This window comes from Aotus nancymaae, unplaced genomic scaffold (genome assembly GCF_030222135.1).
Source record: "Aotus nancymaae isolate 86718 unplaced genomic scaffold, 86718_ANA_hifiasm-v0.15.2.pri h1tg000058l, whole genome shotgun sequence".
In the NCBI taxonomy this organism is placed as follows: domain Eukaryota; kingdom Metazoa; phylum Chordata; class Mammalia; order Primates; family Aotidae; genus Aotus; species Aotus nancymaae.
Window position 1 is genome coordinate 17,883,215 of NW_026988472.1, and position 17,127 is coordinate 17,900,341.

Here is a 17,127-nt window from a genome sequence, read left to right on the forward strand (position 1 = left end):
AAAAATGAGTTAACAATAATCCCAACCCCACTTTCCCTATAAAGTGCTATAAATATTTTGTTGCATACCCTTCCAGGCTTCTCTTAGTACAGATATGTGGAGAGAGAGAGAGAGAGAGAATGTGTGTGTGTGTGTGTGTGTGTGTGTGTGTGTGTGTGTGTGTGTGTGTGTTTTAAATAAAATTAAGCTCATTCATTCTGTTGGTAACAATTTTTCTCACAGTATGTCATACACATTACCTAGATGAATTATTCTTCAGAAAAATAAGTTTTCATAGTTGTAAAGTTTCTCTGAAATGATAATTTTTCCCTTAATCAATATTTAAATTGTTGATTTCTTATCACTTTTTAAATCCAATTAATATGCTAACAGTTGTTTCCATAAAGATTTTCAAATCTGTAAGATTTTTAATTCTCCTTATTTTCTGTATCTTATTCTTAACCTCTTGCCCTCTTCATTTTCTCAACTGTAAAATGAAGTAATTCCAGGATTGCAAAGAGGATTCGAGATCATGTGTATGAAGCACTTAGCAGATGATGGATGAGTAGAAACTATCTACCACTATCATTTCATTATTATCATCATTATTCTAAAGTTTAAAATTTTAATCCCTGAAGCTTTCTAGCAGTTCAGGGTTGGAAGAGCTGAAGGAGAATGATTTTTTAAGAGTAACAGGAGAAAATGTGAAGATTGATTCCATTCTATAGGGCCTTCACATGCCTTCCTGAAGCAATGTCAATACTATTTACAGTTATCTGTATACCTCAGAGAGCCAGGAGGCTTCATGAGACAACCTTCATCCCAGAACCCTGTCTGATATACACAAGAAAATAAGTTTATCCAATAGTGTCTCATTTGGCACTCCTGGGGTTTTCTAGTAAAACACTTTGAAATGTTATTTTAATTCTCCTTCTGTCTAGATCATGAGTGTAGCAAGCTTAGCTAACATTTAGCTGCTTCTTAACCATGTAACAATTGAACTTTCATGTTATTAAATGACCAGTTAACTAGTTTGGTTTTAAAACTTAGCTTTGGTGACGTCAATCATGCTTAATCTCTGAAATATTTGACCCCATATGTGTATATAACATATATCTAACTACTGAAATAACTGAAGACAATGTAGCATCAACATGTTGTCAGTTTTTGGCCAGGCATGGTGGCTCACGCCTATAATCCCAGCACTTTGGGAGGCTGAGGTGAGTAGATCACATGAGGCTAGGAGTTCAAGACCAGCCTGGCCAACATGGTGAAACCTCGTCTCTACTAAAAATACAAAAGTTGGCCAGGCGTAGTGGCATGCACCTGTAGTCCCAGCTACTAGGGTGGCTGATGCATGAGAATCACTTGCACCTGGGAGGTGGAAGTCGCAGTGAGTGGAGATCTTGCCACTGCACTCCAGCCTGGGCAACAGAGTGAGACCCTGTCTCAAAAAATAAATAAATAAATAGTAAGTAAGTAAGTAATGCCTGTTCTTCAGCTTTTGATGTGCCTAGAGAAAGGGCTTCTCTTAAAATGTCCACATTTTGATGACCATGAGCACTTGATGTTCTAATGGGCTAGCAGGAAAGGGGGAATTCCCCATTAGTGGATTTAGGCTCATGTACACAGAAAGAGTAGCATAAATTTGTTCTTTCTCAAGGAAAGAAGGAAACGAGGAAATAGAGAGGAGGGAAAAAAGGGAAGAAAGAAAAGGGGGTGGCAAGAGCAAGAGAGAATATTAAAACCAGTGTTCCTGGCTCATCTAGGAAAACATTTCCTAAAGTGTGTTTTGCAGGATACTGGTCCTATTAGTAGCCACAGAACTAGAGCTTGTTGGCATATACTTCTGTTACACTCACTTAGGTGAGGGGTGAGCAAACCTTTCCTGTAAAGGACCAGATAGTACACATTTGAGGCTTTGAAGGCCATACAGTCTCTGTCACAAGCACTTAACTCTGCTGTTGTCTCATGAAAACAGCCATAGGCAATGTATAAACAAACGCACATGGCTGTGTTCCAATAAAACTTTGTTTACAGAAATTGACAGTAAGTAGCCAGGCGCAGTGGCTCACACCTATAATTCTAGCACTTTGGGAGACTGAGGCGGGCAGATCACCTGAGGTCAGGAGTTCGAGACCAGCCTGGCCAACATGGTCAAATCCTGTCTCTATTGAAAATACAAAGATTAGCTGGGCATGGTGGTACACGCCTATAATCCAGCTACTTGGGAGGCTAAGGGCACAAGAATCTCTTGAACCCAGGAGGCAGAAGTTGCAGTGAGCTGAGATCACGCCACTGCACTCTGGCCTGGGCTACAGAGCGGAACTCTGTCCCCTCACCAAAAAAAAAGACAGTAGGCCATATATGGCCCATAAGGCAATTTGTCACCTCCTGATATAGATCTTCCATAATAATTATGGCTATGTCTGGCTACAGTCATTGTGTTTTCAATGTATTGTGCCTTTTGCTGTATCCTAACATTCCCCTTTTGCAAGATGTTATACACCAGCACTTTTCAATAGAACTTTCTGTGACACTGACAGTACTTGACGTCTGTGCAGTCCAGTACAGTGGCCCTTATTGAATCCTTGAAATGCCGCTAGTGAGACTAAGAAACTAAAATTTGAATTTTATTTAATTTTGGCTTATTTAAATTTAAATAACCATATGCAGTTTTCCATTTTTTTATTCTTCTTTTTTCCTTCTGCACAAGACCCAACTGCATTAAGGCATACAGTGAGTTACGTTAATCTTGGGTCATTTCATGTCATCTTCTTGTGGTGGTTCATGAAGTGATCAAATACGTCTCACCTGAACACTGAAAGATTCACCAAACCAGACAACTCACTGGCTACTATGGTGTGATGTACACAGATAAATATGGTTTCCAGAATTTAGTTCTACAAGGCTACTTGGGGTGAGAACAGGGGAAATGAGATATACTCTAAAGAATCTATACCTTTTAGGAAGACTGGGTTTGAGTAAATCTATTGGGAACGAAGTAAGCTCGTCTGCTCAGCCTTTTAAACCTCTTGTGCCATGTGACTTTGCAGATACAACCAGACCTCCAAAGAAAGATGAAGAAAATGGAAAGAATTATTACTTTGTATCTCATGACCAAATGATGCAAGACATCTCTAATAACGAGTACTTGGAGTATGGCAGCCACGAGGATGCGATGTATGGGACAAAACTGGAGACCATCCGGAAGATCCATGAGCAGGGGCTGATTGCAATACTGGATGTGGAGCCTCAGGTAATGCCTAGCCTCTCCTAATGTCTGACATCCTGCCTGCATGCCAATAAGCACAGATTCTGAAATCAAAAATGCCATCAGAAAGTCACAGGTCACATAATAGTTTAATAAGCTACAGAAAAGTGTCAGTAATGGAGGCATCAGGGGTTCATAGTCTAGAATGCCAGCTGACTAATCATTGGACTCAGTGCACACACCGTGCATTTAAGAAGCAGAGATTATTCTCTTAAGAGGTTTATTATATGCAGAAGCCCAATAAGGTTCCTGATTAGGTCTATGCCTGCCAGAAATCCTACAATCCTCTGACCTCAGGATGAGACTCTGGCACTTTGTTATCACAACAGCCACCTTCCTTCTCTGGGTGCGGCTCACACTGGACCATCAGAGCCTCTACCAGCACCTTATATTAATCTCCAGTGAGAAACTGAGCCTGGGGCCTGGGTCTGAAACACAGCACTAGCTTTATGAAAGCAAACATGAGTGAGCCCAGATGTCAGAGGCAGCAGGGATGGAAACCCGTGGTGGCTCTCAGTCTCTGCCATTTCCTTACCTGAGCACAATGCCTGCCCCTGAGCTAAAACTAGGAGAGAGATGAAGAATTGGGAGAGGACTCAAAAGAAAATCAGACACAGAGATGATGAAATGGTTTCTAGATACATCTTACAATAGGAATTATTAAACTTGAAAAAGAGAAACCTGAAGGCTTTACTTCAAAAATGCTGACAAGCTGTTTTTTCATCTCTGAGTACAAACCAAGTAGAAGTGGGAGTTAATGCACAGTAGGAAGGATTTGGGAGTTGTAGACATCAAGGTGGGTTACCAGAGAGGCTTGTGGGTACCCATGTGACTCCCAAATCTGCCATTTCTAGGACTGATCTGTGCCAAAGCTCCTTTAACACATAGAAATAGAACCAGTATGCTACCTGCTAAAATAGTAGACCAGCTCCCCTCAAGCAGGCTGTTTCATTAGGAGGCTTACCTGGCTATCCTAGGCAGGGCAAATCCCTGTTCAAGGGCCACTGTATGAGACTTGGTCCCCTAACCATCCCTAAAGCAAGGACAGAACCTATATAGCCAGAGTCTGTGTGACCTGGGGCCTGACAGCTCAGTTTCTGGGCTCCAAGATCCTAATTCATGGCCAGTGGGTTCACCCATTTCCATTTTACAACACCTGATGGGGTTCTTGAACTTGGAACTTTGAAAACCACAAAATGATCTGTTTAAGGGGCTAGGGAGGAGAGCAGCAGTAGGGTGAATAATGCCATTTACTTAGCAATTAACTTGGACCTATATAGAACTAAATATATGATGTGTACCACAGATTGATTTTTGTTTAACTACTAATCCCTCCTTACTAGGGATTGGAAAAATCTTCTGGCCAGGGGTGGCTAGAGGCAAAGTCTCAATCCTGGTCCTGGTCTTCGACATCCTCTCCTTGGGTTCCACACTGGTCTTCACCTGAACGTCGTTTTCTGCTGGTAGTAATGTCTCTAGCAGTATGCTGGCTGCAGGGCTCCTCAGACTCCCTCTGCATTACCTAAGTCCACTTTCGAGGGCTTTCTGCCTTACCTGCCTCCGCTGCTGCCGCCGCCACCGCCACTGCTGCTGCTGCCGCTGCTGCTGCTGTTCCACCCATAGCGTCCAGCTCTCCCTGTTTCCTTGCCCTTGCACAGCCATGCATTGCTCTGCACTGCTGAGTGGGAGACACTTCTCTCAGCCTCCTCAGGACACCCACAGCAGTTACTTTTCGCCATTGCATTTGGCCCCAGAGCATCTCCTCGCCCCAGCTGGGCACACTCTCCTCTGCTCCCCTGAGTGCTGGATGAGCTCACCTGCACTCTTCTCTCCTGCTTCCTGGGTCCCTGTCTCTCAGAACTGTGATCTCTCAGGTCCACCTAGCCCTGAGGGCCGGCCATAGGCATCCTGGCTGCCTGAGCCTCTTTGGGCCAGCGGCCCTGGGGATAGGGATTACCCGGGTCCTGCCCCTCCTGTTGGTCTGGTTGACTACACTGGTCCCAGGCCCTCCTGCCCAGGCCAGCCTCATGCCAGTCCTGGTCTCACAATGACCGCTGCATACCACGGTACAGCTGGGGATGCCCACAGTCTGCACCAACTGGGCTTCGCTGTCGGGCTTCTCTTCCCACAGCCCAGTCTCTCCTCAGCTGGGCAAGGCCTTCATCCTGCCTTCAGGATGCCCATGGCTATGAACCACTTGCTTTCAGGCAGAGTCTCATTGCTCCAGGGAGGCTCTCTCCTTAGTACATTTTTATCCAACCCTTTCCCACTCTAGCTTCTTAGATGATCCCTCTGCTGTATCTCACAGACAGTTCGATCCAACAGACTTGTATTAAGCACTTATTATATGCCAAGCACAGGGTCAGGAGCTAAGAATATAATTCAGAAGACAAGCTGGTGAGGATGAAATTCCTTCCTCTTTGTATATCCAAAACTGTCCATAACAGAAGGGCCTTGTGGCATTTTTAAAAATCCTCTCACTTCTACCAAACTACATGTGGGCCATAAGAAAACCACCTAACATGTGTTCAGCTCTTTTAGTGCAGGTCTAATACTTTATGCCATCTTGTTTTAGACAACTAAGGCCAAATTGAGCACATCTAATAATACTATATGATAAGATGTTGTGGTCCAATTTTAAAGCTAGAGGATGATGGATAAGACATTAAACTAGAAAAAAAATTAATAACCTGGCTTCTCATAAAATGGTAATAGATTATGTTCTTATAGTGCTGTATCTTTGCCAGGCATTATGACTCCTTACCTAAACCTTGTAACCCTATGAGCTGGAGATAAGTATCTACTTTTCTAGATGAAAAAACCAAGGCTTAACATAATAATGGCTTGATTAAGACTTTACAGCCAATTGAAAGTGAGGTGTGAAGTTGAACTGTGTTGGTTTTTAAATTTTTATTCTTTTACAATAAATCCTCACTTCCTTTCACTGTACCACCCTAAAAGAGGTAACCCTGGGAATCCTTAAGACGGTTCACCTTATCCATAGTAGTACAGTTTAAAGCCTCATTTTTTTAACGTTCGGAAAAATCTGTAATGCAGTCAAATCTAAGATAAACTATAGAATTTATTTCTCACTAAAATAAAGCTATGGCTCAGAAAATAATCTGTGCCCCTAAAGCTGAAACTTTAATAGCCCCAGTGTGTAATCAGAGCTTAATGTAATGGTTTTAGGTTTTAACTTTATTCTGATGTATCCATTTGCAGCATGAAAAAGTTAATAGTAGCAGAATATTTGTAGTTTTGCTTTTGCCCACAGAGGAAGAGGTCATCATCAAGAGGTAGTGTACAGTCTTGTTAGTAATCTGTACTTTAAAACAAGAACCAGGTTCTCAGCCAGAGATTATTTTGTAAAATCAGTTAGCTCTCTAGAGATGGGTTTGGAGTCACTGCACTCTTCCTAAACCCTTAGATTTGTGTACAAAATGACTCAGATGCTTGCCCCATGTGCCTTTTAAGTTTGCAAATCAGAATAGATATCTGCATCTTATACACTTGGGTCAAATGAGTTTCTATTCCTTTAGGATAATAACCTGAGGTTAGCCATAGCTGAGTCATAGAATCCATTTATCTCCACAAATGTTAGATTAATGTTACTTTGACTATCTGAATCTAGTGTGCTTTCAGAGATCTTTCTAGAGTACACTCTTTCTCTCCCTGTCCATATCTGTCCCTGTTTCTCTCTCATTCTCTTTCTCTCTCTCTCTCTCTCTCTCTCTCTCTCTCTCTCTCTCTGCCCCTCTCTGTCTCTCTCTCTCTGTCCCTCTCTCTGAATCCCAGAGAGATTTGGAGAGAAATATTTGCCCATGTACATTTAAAAATTTGTGCCTCATTCTGAATCAGAAAGGGAGAGGGTTTAGAGTTCTCTTTAAGTAACCTATTAACTGCCTGAGAGAGGGTAATCCTCCTTGTGAGCAGTTCCATTTCCTGTCCCTGAAGTGACTCTGAACCTCAGCCAGGCTGCCATAGCACCAAAAGTGGCACCCACTTGAGACCCAGAAGTAGTGCAGAGTATGGCACAGAGACCTTCAAGAACAAGTGAGGAAATGTGACTCTGCTGAAAATATGAGGCCAACTAGACAGGAAAATCTTAATCAGGATTTGAGGCATCTTAGAATTTTTGAAAGTATAATAATAAAGTATAGAAATAGAAAAAGCCACAAAAAGGAGGAGAAGCCAAATATGCTAACCACGGGGCTACTTTAGTTACTGTGATAAACATTAAATTTGGCTCTGAACTTCCTGACAACCAGAGAGAAAAGAGGAAATCAAGGAATATAACCTGATTCTTAGACATAAGAGGCATTTGGCAATGTGAGGAACATGGCCACCATTGATGGTTTTATGCAGTAAGTGCAGTCTATGGATATAGACCAAGGGTATGAATGCAGTACAGAGATGGGTAATCTGCAGGAAGCGAAACTTAATGTTTTCCAAGCAGTTTGTTTTCTGCTGTTGTAATGTGATAGCTGAAATGGAAAACATTAGGATTGGGTAGCTGTCAGGCTGGGCCACTGAGTGGAGAAAAAAACATTTCACGCCCAGAGTGTCATTCTCTACTTCATCTGTGTGTTCCTTTCAGCATCCAGGCTATGTGGACTTCCATCTAGCACTTAGAGTAGCTTTGGGGATAGAAGCAGATTGGACTTTTTCCCATCTCAGTTGCCCAGAAGCAGTCCTTGGGATGGGTATATGTGTGTGACAATGGGTAGGGGTGATGAGAAAACCTTGTCTCAGCTGACCATGTATTCACCTGACCTATGAGCATAGGAAGGAAGGAAAAAATGCCAAAGATAATACTGACATAAAGGATATTTCTAAGTGAAGATCCCTGTTAGCTCACTTGAGCTATATATGGACTTCGTCATAATGTTTGTTCCTTGCTTAAGTCTTCAGTCACAAAAGGATTGGCAAAGAAATTGCCAGTTACCTCTTTCAAAAAGTATGCAAGCTTAGAGAGCTTTCTTACAAGAGGAATCAGAGCCTAGGACTTTAAGAATTAAAGAACTTTGATGGATAAATACAATGTACCAGTCTCCCTTAACCCACAAGAAGATCCTCTGTAACTAAAATTCAGAAATATAATCCTAGTGAAAGCTAACCTTGCACTAAAAAAATAAATTGTCAGATTTGTCTCTTATATGCCTATATACACAAAGAGGCTAAGAGAGTCCCTTCAGCCAAGAGAGTAGAGTGCTCTATACATGAACGTGCCTCAAAAGACAAGATAAATTCTGTGCAAATTATATCTACTATTTGTACATTTTAATTTTTTTCATAAAGGCAGTTTATGCTGGGTGCCATATTGGGCATGAATGAGACAGCTGAACAAGACAGTCCCTGCCCTCAAGGAGGGTACTCGCTAGTCCCTGGGGTCTTGGGTTTCCCATGTGATGCGTACTTCAGGAGCACATGGGAAAGGACTTCCCAGAGAAAAGAGCATCAGTACTGAGTTCTGAAGGATTACTCAGCCAAGCAAAAGGGCAAGTAGGGAAGGGGAAGAGAGGATGGGATGTCCAGGCAGAGGGAGTAGAAAGTCAAAAGGCCAGGAAGCCAGAGAGAGTCTGGCCCTTTCTGGAACTGGAAGTAGTTCAGGAAGCTGGTCCATGGAGGCAAAGAGGCAGAGAGAGAGAGGCTGAAGAGGTTAAGCACGGGCATGCTTCTGCGAGAGATGTGACATTCATGCTGAGGAGTATACATTTTATTCTGAGGCCAAGAGGGAGCCGTCGATGAATTCTGAGCAGGGGAGCCATGGAATTTGCATTTTAGAAAGATCATTCCAGTAGCAGGGTGGAGTATGGATTGGGAAGCAGCAAAACCAGAGGCAGGGCGACCAGTCTAATTACTACTAAAATAAACCAGGCAAAAGATGGAGCAATAGGAATAGTGCAAAGCAAGCAAATTTAAAGACCATTTAGAAAGCAAAATATGTGGGGAACAGGATAGTTAGATTCTTGTGTAAAGGACAGCAGGATGTTTACCCCAGTGCATATGAATTAATTACACATCAGTCACTTGTGAATTGGGTACCTGTATGTGTTGGGTTTTGTTCCTTGGAAGGGAGTTTGTAACCTCCAAGATAATCATATCCTCCTGGGGAAAAACTGAAACAGTAATCCCTTAGCAGAACCAACTCCTGCAGCGTCAGCATTGCAGTATATCTATGCAAACTAGTAGCTTGCAGTTTGAGGTTTTCAATGCCTTGGAAAGGAACTGAAAGGGATCTCAGGCCCTTCTCTCTTGAGTGCAGCGTTGTCTCATAGGCCTACACATTGCCCACAGCCACACAGTGTCTTTAGTGACAAGACTAAGACACAAAGTCTTAGTTAGGGCTCCTAAATCCAGCCCTGGGCAAGGTTACCCCTTCCCCAGCAGTCCCAGGGGTCCTTTCTGCAGAGCAACATACAGTTACAGTGGCCAGATTTGCTAGCAATCCTTGGCTAGCAATTTGAAATTTGAAATGTGAGGGCGCAGTCTCTAGATTAGTGGTAAAATCAGCCTGCAGGTCCAAGTCTCCCCTTAAATGCATTTCCTGTTGATAAAAATTCAGGCTACAATGAATAACCAGGTTTAAATAACATTAACCAACATAATCATGTTAACTTTTATGAAGAAAAATAGATTGATTCAGGAGTCATAAGAAAAATGTCCAGTTTGTCAGCTTTTCTGATGGCTACTGTCCATCCTTTAGAACAAAAAAGTAATATACGTTATGTATAAAATTGGTAAATTTAATAATACCTTGCCAAAAATTTGAATGAAGGGCTTGAAATTTTCAGTTGTATAAAAATTTTTATAGACTCATTTGAAAGTTACATTAGTTATTTCTTCTTTTAAGTCGGGATTTTTTTTTTTTCTTAACACAGGCACTGAAGGTCCTGAGAACTGCAGAGTTTGCTCCTTTCGTTGTTTTCATTGCTGCCCCAACTATTACTCCAGGTTTAAATGAGGTAAGAATCAATCTATTTTTCCCCAAATAAACTGTAAGGATCAAGCCGTAGTCCCCAGCACAGTCGGAAGTGTGTCAGTCTACATTTGCAGCAAGGCTACTCTGACGAAATTCGATGTGGAATAGAATGGTACATGAGATAGCCTTATCAGGAAGTTGACTTCTAAAATCTGAGGACAAACCCCCTCACTCCCACAGGAACTACCTTGTTAATGGAGGCGTCCCAGGCTGCCAACCCACTCCCTCTCGTGATAGGGATTGTGTAGCCCCTGGAGTGGAACCTTTGCAGAATTTCTCTCCGGGCCCCTGGAGACTACCAAACCTAGAAATGAGCTCTGTCCACTATCCAGCCAACTCAAGTGAGATACTGCCACAGAGATGGTGCTCATGAGAGTTGGCTGCCAACTTAGAAGGTTTTCCATTGCTGAGCAGATCAGAGGGTAGTTATCACGTGTCTGGTAAGTGTAGCAGTGCCTATCTGCTGTAGGTTCATTAGTTAAGAGGGAACTCTTATACAAAGGTATCCTGAAGACCATTGCTTTCACAGCTTCGAGAAATCATCAGAGGACTCTTGACTCTGTTCAGTCAGCACTGGCCTAAACTCACCCAACCTTAAAATCTAGTTAAATCATGGCTTGGAAATTTTCCCTTTGTGTACCTTTAAGGAAGATTCAGGATTTAGATTTACCTGTGTTACTCATATTTTCCGTCATTATGTTTTTGTTATTTCATCTGCAAGAGGTATATTCCTTTGTAAAATTCTACTTTCCCATCTTATTTAATACACAAACATGTTTGAAACTCCACATTGTGGTTAGCTTTTATCCTTTGGTTGCCATGTATTTTTCTTGAATCATCATCTTTGTTTTTGTTTTGCCTGTTTTCCTACCCTTTTACTAATTTTCCATAGCTGCCAAAATGGTGCAGAAAATTGCCTGTAAGTACCAGCTAGGAGGTGGTGAAATACAGCCTTGTTTCTTTTAATAGATTTAGAATGTAGACATTTTGTTCCCACAAATCCTTGCTTTTGCTGTTAGAATAAAGGCATTTTGTTTTCACTGAGTTAAACCCTGCTCACGTGTGAGTCAAGCACACAGACAAGCTGTTGTCGAGGAAGAGACTGACAAATATAGCTTCGTCTTAAAAGATTCTTAAGAGGGAGCTTTATTTTTCTGTAAAGAGTCCTACATTAAAAATGTGATACTTTCAGCCATAAATTTTCTTGGATATTTTCATCAGCCCAGCTTGCTGAGCAAATCATAAACTCTGCTAGTGGTTTTTGAAGCTCAGGACTATATATTCAAATAGAATCCCCTGTGCCAGAGAGTGATGTTGTAGGAATTGTTCCTTTTCATCCTGGTAAGAAGCACTCCTGTCTTTGGGTGAATGCACGTTTGCTAAAATGGCGTTTTTTGCATTGTGTTGATTGTAAAGTAAAGCCACAGTGAAAATACTATGCTTTTTAAGTGCAAGCAGAACTAGAAGGTGATGATTAACTGGGGTCTTATCTACACTGTAGTTCTTAACACTAACATTCAAAGCATGCCCTGTCCTGCTTTGAAATGCGTGTAAAAGAGGACAAAACAGATAGGACATTCTTGGTTCACAGTGTCCTGAGAGAAAAGATTGAGTTCCTGTCTGCTGTGGTGTCTGCGCATGCCCACTGCAGTGCCAGGACAGAATCAAGCAAGTCTCTGTATCTCGCTTCTAGTCCCCTTTTTCAAGAGCTGTACCCAGAGAGCTGAGGCTTACCTGGACCTCCCAGCAGCCTCGTCAGGAAGGGTTTCTTGCCAGTAACAGGGGCCTTAGAGAAGAGGAGGGGAGGGGCCCTAAGCCAGTACTGGGCACTACAGCTCCTATGTCCTTGAAGATACCGCATCTTTTATTTCTCTGGAGATCTGTCTCTGTCACCTGGGGCCCCCATTTCCTAGAAGAATTGCTCAGTCTGTTGATTTTAGATTTAATACTTGTAAAACCCTGTAATGACTGGCACTAGTCAGACAAGTGCTTGTTCTTTTGACAGCATTTATTAAGCACTTACTATGTGCAAGGCCCTATGCCTAATGCTGAGGCATAGCAACTACAGGGCACACAAGACAAGTTTACGTCCTAGCTGAGGAGAGAGCCACTAATCGAATAAAGAGGTATTTCATTATCTCTATAGATATTTAAGACTCAGCCCAAGAGCTCACCCACCTAGTGTATGGCAGGTGGGGGTGGTTAATTTCACTCACAAAGTTCCCTAGTGTCAAGGTTGAACTTGCCCTTTGGGAGTTCAGCATGACAAATTTGACTCATGAAGATGTAGAGGCAGACTTCTTTCTGGTGGCTCGTAAGAGACCCCTGTCTTGAAAGAACTTCCACTCTGTAGCGGAAGCTATACTTGCATGACAAAGCTGAACGCTAAACTCCCTCCTACTGTTGGATCGCTCTTGCAAGAGTTAAAATCTGTGACAACCTATAGTTTAGAGAACGTCCTTTGTTGCAGCAAACCTCCCCTAGAGTTCAGTAGCTTCTCTTCCATAAGTTTTCTTCATAAGAGATATGAGGACCTATGAACAGTGACATTTGTCTAGCCATTTCTAATGGAGACCAATTTAAGGGGGTTCATCAGATGCCAGGTGCTGTTTATTGGAGAAACAGCCTTATTTCAGCCATTATTTGTAACATTTAAAGAGCGTTTGCCTCTGGCATCAGCTGCTACTGAGTGAGGGCCATTATATGTAATTGAATTCCTGGAACATGTGGAACATTTAAGTAGAAGAGGAAAAAATACAACTTAATTTGTCATCCAAGGGCAGGGACTTATTGATGCAAACACAGGGCCTGGCTCCAGTGAGTGTGGAGGACCAAGGGGAGGCTGGTAAAGAATTCCAGCCTTGCCACCGTAACCCTCCTGCCAATTGGGAGAGTGGCTTGAGGCTAGAGCTGGGGGCTTCCTGCAGGCCTGTTTGGGCCACCGTAGCCACTGGCAACCCACACCTGGCATGGCCCTACCCCTCCTGACTCTGGGGACAGGCACAGCTAGGCCTGAGTGGGGGTGGTGTGTTTCCGGAAGAGTGTCTGTTTTCTCTGGCTCATCTGCTTTGTCATGGACCCTCCGTTGCATGTTGAGCAATCACCTCTGTCATGGAGCGGACTTGGCCTTGTGCCGGAATACGGCATGTCAGGGTCTGGCCTTGACTGTTTCTGATACTGGGATGAACAGAAATGTGAAAAGAGAACAAATCCAATTGATTGATGTCTTCTGTTTACTTTTTCCTCCTCTCATGCCCACCCCTACCTCCATCTCATCACCATTTAGGATGAATCTCTTCAGCGTCTGCAGAAGGAGTCTGACATCTTACAGAGAACATATGCACACTACTTTGATCTCACAATTATCAACAATGAAATTGATGAGACAATCAGACATCTGGAGGAAGCTGTTGAGCTCGTGTGCACAGCCCCACAGTGGGTCCCTGTCTCCTGGGTCTATTAGGCCTCTCCCCAGATATCTGACCATAACTGGGAGCACCTCATACATGGAAAAGCCTCTGTTATCGGCCTTGTGTCAGCAGGTCATGGTCCCTAGAGACTACCTAGTTGTAGTGTGACCTACATTTATAATTATTGTCATGTCCAAATAGATAGGAGGAGAAAAACAATTACACACTAATTTAAAGAGACAGTATCTTTTTTAATCAGTTCTCCTAAACTTTAATAAAATGTATCTTTAAATGTATGTATTATTCAATCCTTTGGAATGTTATATTTTTGGAAATCATAGCTTTTTATTTCCAAGGCCCCTAAAAACTGCACAAAATAGATGCTGCTTTCTATAATCTATTTTAATAATAATAAACGATGATTCTGTTACCTTGACTGGGGGTGGAACACTACATTCTTTTTAGAGTCTGATTTTATGGATTGGAATATCTTTCTTTCCTTTATTTATTTGAAATAATTAGTGTAGTAATTACAAAACAGTCATAAATTTTTAAAGGCCTTTTTTCTCTCTTTTTTTTTTCTAGAATAGTATTTTTTTTTAAGTCCTTTATGTAACATCCAGATAATGTGATACTGTCTCTTTGAAGCACCCTGTAAACCTTTTAGAGATTTGAAGTTGGGTCTTGACTCTTAATGCATGTGGACAGTCGCGAGCGTTTATGCTGTCGGTGTGTCTGTGTTGGACAAAACAATCTGTAATCTACAGCAAAGTACATTCTACATTCCGTTCATGGGGCACACCCAGGGGAATAAGAATAAAATGCTATTATGACTAAGTTGTAAACCTATGCACATCCCTTGCATTTTGGGCAACTTTATAACAAAAAAAGAAACTGATTTTTATTAATAATAATCATGTAGTGAAATGTGTTTGTAATTTTGTCTCAGTTTAATTTGTTGTAAGGTGGGGGGGTAATTGCTGGTTTCACCATTTCAGATCTGTGTTGTCTAAGAGTATTAACGTTTTAATTAAGCAAAGAAATGAGGATTTTTAATCTGTATGTAATTGTTTTAAAGCACCCATTTTAAGAGAAAATACTGTGCAATGAAGAAACCAGTTTAGGCATTTGCCATAAACTGAAATATTCCAAGAGAATAATCTATAACAGCCCTGTAAATTCCTTTCAAATGATAACTAACAGGACAGTTTAACCAATTTTTTTTAAATATACTTCCTTTTATGTGTTCAATAATTAAATGCCTTTGGGTCCTTCATTTCGTTATAGATTTCGTCAGGTTTCCAAGCTGATAATCTTTTCAATTGTATAATTCATTAGATGCTCATCGAACCATTGAAGGCCCAGGAGTGAGTATCAGTTGGCAGGGCGACAATGTAGCCTGCCAGAGCACAGCTGGACCGCATCTGACTCGCACAGAGCCATGCACCCGAGGGCCACGGGTGTGCTGGAGGCCACCTGTGGTCTCTCCTTCCTCTTGCTGTATCCCTTGGCACAGGGGAATCATCTGTCCTTGTTGCGTTAGAGACATTAACCATCTCATAACCCTTCCATGAAGTCACATTCTTCTAATACAGGAGATTCAGGCTGGGGGTTCTCAGACTCTTTGCCAGAGGTCAGTAGAATGTTTTTCATTAGCATGTGAGGGTGTAAAGTGCTTATATTAACCTGTGATCCTTGAAAACATACCATCGTTTTTTGCTTCCTGTAGGTTAGATGGCCTTGTCACTTTGTGCCTTGGCAGGATGTGCAGGGTGTGTTCTGAGCTGAACAGCTCCTCTTAAAGGACCAAACAGCAAAGGCATTAGTATACTTCTTTTACATTATCAACACACTACCCCCCCACCAACCCACCACCTATTACGAAATGATGGCGATCTTTTTTCTGATGTTGTTCTTTGTCAGTGACCAGATGAGTCTGCAACTTACAAACAAGGTATTGAGTGAACTACTTCTGTTTGGGGCCCACAGTGGGGTGACCAAGCCACCAAACCAGAAACAAGCTCAACAGTGGTCTCACTCTAGATGGAGAGAGAAGAGTTGGTTAGGGCTGTGTTAGGGACTGATTCAAATTTGATTGATGCCAAGGCCAGACAGTCATTCCTGATATGGTACTGACCACAATTCGGGCTCACTAATATGAAGATGCCTGTTCTACCTCTTTTCTGGTGAAGCACAAAGACAAATACAACTAACACATGGGAAACAGAAACTTCCCTCCCTCTAGTGGAAACCCCCACACCCCCACTTGCCCTTTGAGCCCGTATCTCCAGAGATGCTGATGATGCCTGTCTTGAGCTATCTGCCATGTTTATAAAGGTAGATTAAGCAGAGGAGGAGAAAAGCAATGCCAACTTAAATGCCTGTGGCCCTAGAATTCACAGGCACTGTAGCACTCGTCCTCTTCTCAGTGGCTTTATAAGTCCTCTGAGAAGCACACAGGCAGGCGTCGTTCTTGCCATCATTTGGATGGTGAAATTCCTGCATCAAGAACTCATTGACTTCTCAAAGAGGTTATCTGTTCCGTTCCACTAATACATGTCTTCTCTAAAGCAGTGTCTTTATGACCTAGCTGCATATATGTAAATTTCTGAATTTAGAGTAATTTCAGTACATTGCTGCTGCTGCTGCTGCCACTACTGCTACATTACAATTGTCCACTAAGCAATCAGGGAAAATTGCTAAAAGCTTCTTTACTGCTTCCATTCCATCAGCAGAACCTTTGTGTTCTTTTTCCTTTTAAAGACCAGAGCGAATGATTAGAGTACTAAATCTTATTAGTGGTCAGTTGGAGTACTGGAGAGCCATATTTGGAAGGTTCTCTCCCCCACCCAACCCCATTCCCCACAGCAAGAAAGGGAGAGTTTTTATATGTTGAATTCTTTGTTAAAAAGACGAAATGTCCTGATTTTCCAATCACAAGGCAGTAATTACTTTGCACATGAAGCATATCCCATTTTAACGCTAAAAAGGGAAATGTCACTCAATTTAATTTATCTGGAAGTTTCCCAGTGTCAAGATAACATTGTAGCCTTTTAAAATGCTAAATGTATCTCTTGTCAGGTGAGATGATTTAAAATATTTGCTCAGAGAGGAAAAGAAATGGTTGACCTACTTCTTGGTATTTGCATTCAGAAGGCATCCTCCCAGCCCATCCTACTGGTGGCGGAATATCTAAAGATGTCACAAAGTCCCCCACTGCAGGAGAAATGCAGGAGGTGTTCCTGTTCCCTGTTCCTGTTCCATCTCAGGTTGCTGGAGCCAGCCAGTGGGCCAAGCCTTTCTCTGTACTCCAGGCAGGCCTGGGCTGCAGCTACTATTATCTTTTTACAGCCTTTGATCTGATCACTGCAGAGTTCTTTTGTTTTTAAATCACTTGTATTTGTCTCTTTATTAAGGCTTCAAGTTTATTTCTTGAAAAAGTTTAGTCAATCAAACCACCCTCCAGGAAGATTCCCAGAGTG

The 17,127-nt window shown here is 42.1% G+C and overlaps 1 protein-coding gene across 13 annotated transcripts in view; it reads left to right on the plus strand.

Annotated features, from left to right (window-relative positions):
• The window catches only part of CASK (calcium/calmodulin dependent serine protein kinase), a 427,869-nt gene extending 412,948 nt beyond the window's left edge, over nt 1-14,921 (plus strand). For all 13 annotated transcript variants that reach the window (XM_012448141.2, XM_012448142.2, XM_012448153.3 and 10 more), the window contains 3 exons: nt 3,036-3,238; nt 10,135-10,218; nt 13,522-14,921. In XM_012448141.2, coding sequence (XP_012303564.1) covers nt 3,036-3,238; nt 10,135-10,218; nt 13,522-13,698 — 464 coding nt within the window. In that variant the 3' untranslated portion in view covers nt 13,699-14,921. The remainder of the gene's footprint in view (nt 1-3,035; nt 3,239-10,134; nt 10,219-13,521) is intronic.
• Nucleotides 14,922-17,127: the final 2,206 nt, after the last annotated feature.